The sequence below is a fragment of the Sphaerodactylus townsendi genome, linkage group LG08 (assembly GCF_021028975.2).
Source record: "Sphaerodactylus townsendi isolate TG3544 linkage group LG08, MPM_Stown_v2.3, whole genome shotgun sequence".
NCBI lineage: Eukaryota > Metazoa > Chordata > Lepidosauria > Squamata > Sphaerodactylidae > Sphaerodactylus > Sphaerodactylus townsendi.
Window position 1 is genome coordinate 24,764,613 of NC_059432.1, and position 10,149 is coordinate 24,774,761.

Below are 10,149 nucleotides of genomic sequence, written 5' to 3' on the forward strand. Positions count from 1 at the left end.
TGGAGAAAGAGAGTTGGAGAACTGCAAGGGATCTCTGCTAGAAAGAGTGGGTTTCCCTCAGCAAAAACATTTTCCCTCCCAATGTCTGAGCAGGGCTGAGTCTCGCCTGCTTGTGGGCTGGTTACACCAATAGGAAATGAGGGCGAAAGATGCTTGGATGGTAACATTACAGTTCTAACCTTCATTTATCCACCAGCTTGCTGGTTGGCCTCTGTCTGGCCAAAGTACTTCAGGGACTTTTGTGAATATTTTCTTAGCCTGGATAAAGATTCCAAAGTATTTTGCTTGTTCTGGAAATACTGATGATGGTGGTAGAAAATAATGTCAAGTTGCAACAGACTTATGGCGACCCTGTAAAGTTTTCAAGGCAAGAGACATTCAGAGGTGATTTGCCATTGCCTGCCTCTGTATAGTGAGCCTGGACTTCCTTGGTGGTCTTGCATTTAAATACTAACCAGGGCCAACCCTGCTTAGCTTCTGAGATCTGATGATGTCTGGGCCATCCAGGTCAGGGATGAAAATATCCCTACTGCTATTGTTAACGTGTTTCATCTTTACTATTCTAGGCATTGCAACTCCCACACATGACATTTTATACAATACGCTAGGAATGCTGATTAAAGAACGGAAGATCTATCATACTGGAGAAGGATACTTCATCGTGACCCCAAATACTTATTTTATCTCTAATAATGCTGTGAAGAATAACAAGAGGGTCCTTTTAGAGGGCGCTGGTCCTCGGGAGCCACCTGTCACATACCTTGTAAGCGTGGAGGACTCTACAGAGCTTGTGAAAGAGGATTTTCCTGTTGCTTCCCACTGCAGATCTTGTCATTGCTTCCCTGACCGTACTGGGTTGAGTGAACCCCAGCAGGCCTCAAGCCATGAAGTTAATGGGAAAAGTCAAAAAGAGTCTTCTGAATCCAGATCCTCGGTTCAAAATCCAGCCACCCACGCGCTCCCTGGCGGCCGTCCTTGTGAAACCTCTGGCTCCTCGCATTTGGTAAAGGAAAAAGAGAAGAGTAAAAAGTTTGGTCTGAGCCCTTTCTGGCGCAGCACATCCAAAAAAGAAAAACCTAGGAAAACCTTCTGCTCGTTTTCTGCCCAGTTTCCTCCTGAAGAATGGCCAGTCAGGGATGAAGACAGTTTGGATAATATCCCGCGTGATGTTGAGCATGAAATCATCAAGCGCATTAACCCCGTGTTGACAGTAGACAACTTAATTAAACACACAGTGCTGATGCGGAAAATCGAGGAAGAGAAAAAATATATTAGTAAAGGGACTTCAACAGAAGTGTTGACTGTGAAGCGCAAACATCTTCCCAAAGGGTGTGCAAGGAAGAAACATTGCAGAGCTGCAAAGCATCGCAGGAAAGTGTCGTCTGGCAAAGAAAAACAGATCCGTAAAACACCAAGAGATGTTGAAGTGGATGACGTTATGCCAGCTAATGGCAACCTGGGAAACTGTGTAGATCATCCATCCTGTATGACAAGTGAATCTGTACCTTGTGAAAAACAACCGTGTGAGAATGCAATAGAGGGTGACTTACGCTTTGAAGGAAATTACAAGAAGGAAATCACTAATCCATTTCAAGGTATTCTTTGTAGAGGGAATAAATCCACAAAAGCTCATAAAAGTCGGAAACATGATTACGTAAAATCGGCAGTTCCTAGATCAGAGAGGAATTTTCTACGGTCCCACACTTTTGAACCCTCAGAACCTATGGACTGTAAAACAAAACAGTGGTTTGCTATCAAACGAGCTGGTGAAGATGCCAGAAAGGAACCTCTAGCTGCTGATTGTTCCAGTCACCGTCACGTCATGGAACATTGTTCCGAACCCTCTGATTACTCACAGCGCCAAGCTTTACCAACAGGTGGCAAATATGGGACCGTAGGAGAAAGTATAGTTTATAAACATAATACGCATTGTGGAACAAGCCCCCAAAATATGGTAGAGAACAGGGTAGCTTCAGACACTTACACTGGGCTCCTGGATGGATCTCAAGCTTCCAGTTGTGCACACCAACGTGGCAAAGCTGGCCTGTATGGCTTAAAGGATCAGAATTCAGGCCAGTTGAAAAGTGTGTGTTTTCCCAGTGACAAAGAGGCTGCTCGCCAGTTGAAGCTGTCTGAAAATGTTGCCATACAGAGGCATGATGGGGAGTTGAAGATGGAGCTGAAATCAAGTGATGCTAGCACGTGGCTTGGGTCTATTAACCTACAGTGCACAGAATGCTCTTATGACAAGCCACTTCCTTACTCAACGGGGCAGGATGCTGATGCTTGCCGTTCACTATGTCATGATGGTGAAGAACAGCTGTGTAAGGCATTGTCTGAGTTGCCGTCCAACCGACCTCCATATAGTTCTTCAGATACAGGGAGGCAAAAGAACATAGAATGCCAACTGGGCACTGACGTGTTGGAAAGCCAGAGTATAAATTCTCACCTCCCAGGGCATGGAACTGATACAGATGTGGTTGATTCTTGGGGGCATGAAGAGAATGACTTTTTTAGCGTTACAAGGTCAAACAGCAGCTCCAAAGAGTATCAGAAGGTGATCTTGGAAGGTCAGAGTTGTGTCTGCCACCAGGTATCCCAGCTCGTTTACAAAAGCAGTGAAGAGATCATGGCTTTCTGTGGACACGGCCAAGCGCTGGACACTGTTGATACCCATGCGTTTAATTGCTGTGATCTGCATGAGTCAGAAGCCAGAATTTGGCAGGCATCAGTAAAAGAAGTAGATGGGAAATTGGCATCCTTGACCTTGCCCCCCAAAGACAGAGAAGTTAAGACAAGCATTGCTGAAAAGGCCCAAATGTTTGATGATGTGGCTAGCGCTGTAGATCAGTGTCCGCAGCATGAACAAAACCACTTGGAAGGGACAGGAAGCCACAGCATAACGGGAGACAGCGGAATAGATTCTCCAAGGTAAGAGCATGTGCTAGTGGCATTTTCCCCCTACAAGCTTAGTAATTGTTTAAAGCAGCACTTAGGCAGTGCTTAATTATGGTTACTTGAGAAGCATGCACCTGTCCTCAGTTCACACAGTCTTCTCAGGAGTGCCTCTTAACCTTGGCAAAGCACAATCTGTGTTCACGTAAGAATATGAAGAGAACTCTGCTGGATCAGTCCAGCATTCTGACAGCTGCCCCACAGGGCTAACGAACAGGATATACAGTCATACCTCGGTTTTCGTCAGTAATCCATCCGGATTACCTCAGCAAAACCCGAAACCAATGAAAACCGAGGCTACACCGTTTGCGCAGGCGCAACTCAAATGACGTAGCAACTTATGCAAACAACATAGCAATTTACGCAAAAGACCGATGAAAACCAAAGTCAACAAATGGCTGGATCCCATTGGCGAAAACTGAAACCAACTATTTCTGAAGGCAACGATTTCCGAGGTATGACTGTAGAACACCAGACATTCTGGCATTGCTTCCAAGCACTGGTAGTCAGAGGTCTACTTCCTCTGAATGTGGAGACTCCTTTTAGTCAATTTCAAATTTTATTTCATTTTCAATCCCTTCAACCATAGGTTTATAGGATTATAAATAAAACAAAAACAAGGGAATACAGTAAAACAACAAATACCGGTACTTAGAACACATGCAAGAAACATGGCTACAGGGGTGTTGTGGGGTTTCCGGACTGTTTGGCCATGTTCCAGTAGCATTTTCTCCTGACGTTTTGCCTGCATCTGTGGCTGGCATCTTCAAGATGCGGGCGAAACATCAGGAGAAAATGCTACTGGGACATGGCCATACAGCCCAGAAACCCCACAACACCCCAGTGATTCCGGCCGTGAAAACCTTTGACAATACAATATGGCTACAGCTTTTAGCCCTCCCACATCAATTGAAAATAACATTTTCAAAATAATATGATTACTGGATTACAAGACAGCAGAGTTTATAAAAGATCCCAATATATCACATCTATCTTCTGTAAGCAGAGGACAGTAACAACACATGTGAGATAGTTTCAGTGACTCCAGGAGTACAAGAACAGTTTATTTCAGTCCAGGGAATACCTTTAGGTCTTCCTGTGTATTCAGCTGTTGGCTTGCTGGAAGAATTAAATGTCTATGTTTGGGACTTTCTTTTTATAATGAGCAAGTAATTAGCAAGTATAGGCATTGTTATAGGGACATAACCATAATACAAAAGATATATCAATCAGTTAATAACCCAGATCAATTGTGTGACAGAGTTACTTCTGATATAGTTTCCAATAGGTTTCCTGAATAATAGTGAAGTAAGTTATCATCTAGTAAAAATCTCAGTTTAGTCTCCATGGCTAATAGCCACTGATAGACCTTTACTTATGAAACACATATGAAGCTACCTTGTGTTTCTGGATCAGACCAGTGGTCCATCACAGTCAGCATTGCCTACTCAGGCCGGCAGCAGCTCTCCAGGGTCTCAGGCAAAGATCTGACTTACTGACTGGTCCTTTAAACTGGAGATGGCAGGTATTGAAACTGGAACCTTCAGCATGCCAAGCAGATGCTCTACCCACTGAGCCAGGGCCCCTTTCCTCCACGTATCTGTCTAAACCCATTTTAAATCTATGTCTGAAGCCATCACTACATCCTCTGGCAGCAAATTTCACTTTGATTTTCCCCTTGGAATGCATTGGATCCAGGCGTTCTTAATGAGTGTCTGAATGATACCCCCACCCTGCTTTAACCCAGCTTTCATGAAGGATAAGGGCGAAAGCATGCGCTGCTGTCATAACTGCACAGCTAATACCTCCCCAAAAGTCACAGATCTAATGCTCATGGCTTTTTTTACACAACACCTGAATGAGTGGTGATCCTCAGGCCGATGTGGCCTCTCAAATCCAAAGGTAAAAATAATGTTGTAGGGAATCCTAAAAGACTTAACCACTAGAGAAGGGTAGGTGACTGCATGAGGCAACGTGTTTGAGGAAAGTGTTTCTGCCACTGCAAGGCTGATGGAAGAAACCCTTCCTGACCAGTGCCACTGTGGCTTTGGGGGAGGGGCTGTGGCCCAGGCTTAAATCATCTGCTTTGCACGCAGAAGTCCCAGAGTTCTGTTCTTGGCATTGCCAGTTAAACGGAGCCGGTGGTAGGTGATGCTTAGGACCTCTGCCTGAAACCCTGGAGAGTTGCTGCCAGTCAGAGTAACAGAAAGCTGCAAAGTTGGCGACAAGCATGAGCCCTCCCCAAGTCGAAACAGAGAGTCTCAAAATTGGAACAACAGCCCAAAGTGCGTGGTGTTAAGAAAATCCAATCCAGTTTCCCAGGTATGTACTCATTTTCGTGGAATAACTCCACCTCTTCAGTATATGTATTGTACTGGGCCCTTCTTTTTTCTGGAACAGTCACATTCATTCAGTAATGAATCTGCCTGGGTGTGTTCCATACTAGCTGGACTAAAACACGATCAGTAGAGGTGGAGATGGACAGCGGGTACAGGATTGTGAGGCATAGGCAAGTGAGGATCATCAGTCTTTTCAGCCAAGGCAGTCAGAGCTTGCTGGAAGGCGGACAACCAGGAACCCTGCAAGGAAATAGCTGTGGGAAATGGGAGGGATAGGAGGCCCTGGCAAGTGCTGCAAGCCACAAAGCGTCAAGCAGGGCAGATGCCAAAGGGCACAAGAGCTGCCGGACCTTGTGCACAGTCATGGAGATACATTAGTTTTTTGCCAAGGCTGCCAGAAGCTAGCCACAGAGTACGGAATAGTCGCACTCTGTTTTTTCTTCAGATTGTATAGAATACTGTTGTGAGTTCTCAGGGCCTAGGATATGTTGCTGGGTGGGGACAGGGACAGTTATGTTATTTGTATGGTGCAAAGTTGACTGATATGAAAATAGAAAATAATTCAAGTCAAGAAGCCATGATAGTTCATAGCAGCAAAATAAGACAGGGGTCCAGAGGTTCCTGAAAGACTAAATCTACAGTCACTTATGCTGACGCATGAAAGTATCAGTTTTGTTAAGCTTTGTGGTGTTACTAGACTCCTGTGTTATTTAAAATAGAAGAAGTCACACATCCCTGGCTGGTAAAGGATCACCTTCAAAATTAAAGAAATGCTTGACTTTTCTTAATGCTCTTCAGCTGCTGGCCAAATAAGAGTTACTTTATTTTGCTGAGGCAACCACTATTTTATTTGACAGCAGTAATTTTGCTTCTAGTTAGCTTTTGGGGATAGGAATAATTTTGAGTGGCTGAATGTTGAAAAGTAGATTTCTCAGTGAATCTTCTCTTTTACCAAACCATTATTTCCAGGACGCAAAGCCTAGCATCTGCTAATTCTGCCATCTTGGAAGGACTTAAAAAAAGGAGTTTCTTGATGAACTTGGAAGGCATAGAGAAAACAATACAGAGCAGAAGGGCTCTGACACGGAATTCCTTGCTTCAGTTGACTCCGGTCATGAATGTTTAATTCCCTCCCCGCTTCTTACAAATGTTTGAGAAGTCACTGTAAAAATGTTAATATATTTACTGTGAAATCTATAAAACTATGAATATGTTAAAGTAGCTGCTGAATTCATGATACTCTCCTTTCAAATGTATGAAAGCTTTGTAATAAACTTTTTTTATATTAAAATGGAATCCTTTTAATAGTTATTGAGGTAATTCTTGCAATTTTGCCAAAATAATGCATTGCACATCCTTCATGGCAGCCTTTAGACCCAAGCAGTGCAGCCTTGAAAATTTTAAGACCTGAAAGTTTGGATTTATATCCCCCCTTTCTCTCCTGTAGGAGACTCAAAGGGGCTTACGATCTCCTTGCCCTTCCCCCCTCACAACAAACACCCTGTGAGGTGGGTGGGGCTGAGAGAGCTCCGAGAAGCTGTGACTAGCCCAAGGTCACCCAGCTGGTGTGTGTGGGAGTGTACAGGCTAATCTGAATTCCCCAGATAGGCCTCCACAGCTCAGGCGGCACAGCAGGGAATCAAACCCAGTTCCTCCAGATTAGATACACGAGCTCTTAACCTCCTAAGCCACTGCTGCTCCTGAAACTATGGTTGCCAGCCGATGGGCAAAAAGCCTAGCCTGGTTCCTTATTGCTAAACCACTTGCCAGAAAGCACCTGGTGCTGTCTTATACAGAGCTGGACCATTGGCCTGTCAAGGTCAGTACTGTCTGTTGGCAACAGCTCTCCTGGGTCTCAGGTAGAGAACTATTCACATCACCTGATACCTAATCCTTTCTAACTGAGATTGAACCTGGGATATTCTGCACGTGAAGCAGATGCCAGAGATTGAACCTGGGATATTCTGCACGTGAAGCAGATGGTTCCCTACACTACCCCCACTGCACCGCCAAAAGAAAAAAAAAAGTACAGTTTTCTCAATCCACCTACCTTCAGTCATTTGTAAAGCATATGCTGTAGGTGAGTACACAGCTTTTTCTGCTGTCCTCCAGACTTATAAGAAACTGGGCCACAAGCCTTGATGAACAAACATGAAAAATTTCGAGAACCAGAGATAGGTTTGCTGTGTTGCTGACCCCCCTTGAAGCTCCTACATTCAAGGCATTCCATGGTGCTTGCTCTTGTTCTTGGGCAATATTCATTGTGCCATTGATCTTCCCTTTCATTTCTCTCTCACATTTTTTGAAGAAGATTCAATGGACGGAATTAAGATCTTTGCTAAAGAACAGCAGTGTAAAAAGGGTTGCACTGTTGTTCATTCAGTGGTGTTCTGTGCGGGCACTCAGTGGCATTGAAGATCATCACTACTAAGATAACATTATTATTATTACAAGATAATGTTGAATTATTACCTACTTTCTTGTTACAAAGCAAGGTTTCCAGTAAACTGGCTTGTTCAGAAGGCTAGTAAGGGCAACTTGACACCTGTGGTGCATTTCATTGGCTCATCTACTACTTAGTTCTTATAAAGTGCTGGGGGGGGGGGGGGCGATGATCAGAAACACGGGATGAACCAGCTAGTGCTGATTAGACAGCCAGAAGTTTTTGCATAATATTGGCAGCAGGCTGCCACATGGTCCTGGTTGCTAAGCAACTGGCAACTGGGCTTGAAGTGAGAGCAGGAACTCTGAGGGAGATGAGTTTGGCCTGGAGCAAAGAGAGAAGATCCCAACGTGACACAAACAGTAGATGGGAGAGACAAGACCCCTAGATTGCTGAACCCAGAGGGAGGGAGGGAGACCCTGGAAGGCAGAACAGCAAATGTCCGATCCAAAGGGCACAGTCCTCTAAACACAAAAGTCCCTGATGAGGAGTGAAGCATAGTCTGTGGGCCTTTGGTCATATATTGGTGCCGCTGTACTCTGCTTTGGTTAGACCTTACCTAGAGTCCAGTTTTGGGCATCACAGTTTAGGAAGGATGTCAATAAGTTGGAAAGAGTCTACCACAAGGCAGTGATGCTCGTGGGGTTTGGAGACCATGTTCTATGGGAAGATGTTGAAAGAGCGGAGAGTCTCTGCGTTGGAGCAGAGACATTTGCAAGATTATATGATTGCCACCTTCCAATACCTAAAGGGATTCCATGCAGAGAATGGGGCAGATATATTTTCAGTTGTGTTGGATGGCAGGACCCAGATTAATGGATATGTTTGACACTGGTATGTTTGATACTGGAACTGCCTCACTTATGAGGTGGTGGATTCTTTGTTATTGGGAGGTTTTCGATTGGAAATTTAATTGTCGATGTTATTAATTATATCTGCAGTTCCTGCTGTGATGGTGGCGGCGGCTTTGGACTAGATGAGTGTGGTGGTCCCTTGCAACTGTGAGATTAAATAAATAAATGTTGGGCCCCAAGGTTACAGTTGTAAGGAAGGCATTGCTACTGGTAAAATTAAGTGCTTCTCTATTGTGAGTTTGCATTAATAATATACTGTAATGTTTAAATAAGGGTGGGGCGGGAAGGGATAAGTTTTTAGTTGATTGGGAATGTTTTAACATCCAAAAGGTTATAACTACATTTTATGGCTCTACATTACATGGTTTCTCTCTGTGTTGTGAGTCAAATTTCATTTTTCATGAATACTACGTTAAAATCCTCTTTGTACTCCTGTTTTGTAATGAACCATACTGCTGAGGCCTTTGTGAAGCTAACATAGCCATAGACAACACTGAGGATAGTTTCTGAACAGGAGCCGTCTGGCTGTGGGAATAAGAATTTGGCATGTCAACCACCCTAAAGGCTCAAAATGGTTCTTGACTTTGTCCTGCTGCCTGTTCAGAGGAGGAACAGCACAGAAATTGCTAATTATAGTGCCAATCAATAGCAGTTTAGCCACATTTATCAGTTCTGTTTTTATTCCAGCTTTCCCCGCAAGAATAGCATACATTTATTATTATTATACAGGGCTGTCCCTTCACAAGAAGCCTGTGAGGTAAATTAAGCTGAGAGAGAATTATTGATTTAATGAAAATTAATTAGTGAAATAATAGACCAAGGTCATCCTGTGACCTTCATGGCAGAGTAGGGATTTGATCCCAGGTCTCTGCATTTTTAATTCAACCACAATGATGGATAATTCATCCGTTCTGTTTCTCTGTATCAGAATGGTATTCAAGGCATAGGAGCAGTGTTGGCATGCAAGCCTATCACCAGTCTGGGGTAGGGCGGGGGGTGGTAGAGAGCATTTCTAAGGCCCTATTAGTCATTTCTTGATATCATAGACAGTCCAGACTCATGGCTGAGAGCAAGGGTAAGATGGATGCCAATCTTAATTCAGCAGCAGCAAGTAAAAAACGGATTTAAAAAACATATACAGTACAGGAAATAAATGTTAAGTGGAAGGAAATCAACTGGCATTTAGTAATTTCCAGAAGAAAGTCTGCCACTATCATACAGAGAGAAGGATCAGGATTGTCCAGCAAGTAGTGTAATCTTAAATAAATCGGGGAGATCGGATAAATGTAAAGGAGTAAGATTCATATACTTGGATCTGATTTCCTTGAATCTGAGACAGTGTAGTAATTGGTGGGCCAGAGATTCAACTGAGCCATCATTACACGGGCACAATCTATTAGCCTTTTCTTGCTTGTTAAATCTGCCACATCTCTCTATTCTATGTTCACCGCCCTGAGGCCTTCGGGGGAGGGCGGTATACAAACATAATAAATAATAATAATAAATAACAAAGCAGAAGGCATAACATTAAACCTGGCGAGCATTATGGCTCTCCTTT

General features: G+C 43.7%; 1 protein-coding gene across 1 annotated transcript in view; it reads left to right on the top strand.

Annotated features, from left to right (window-relative positions):
- STOX1 (storkhead box 1) overlaps window positions 1–6,585 on the top strand; it is a 33,118-nt gene extending 26,533 nt beyond the window's left edge. The window contains exons 6-7 of the mRNA XM_048506871.1: window positions 502–2,931; window positions 6,264–6,585. Coding sequence (XP_048362828.1) covers window positions 502–2,931; window positions 6,264–6,420 — 2,587 coding nt within the window. The 3' untranslated portion in view covers window positions 6,421–6,585. The remainder of the gene's footprint in view (window positions 1–501; window positions 2,932–6,263) is intronic.
- The last annotated feature ends 3,564 nt before the right edge of the window (window positions 6,586–10,149 follow it).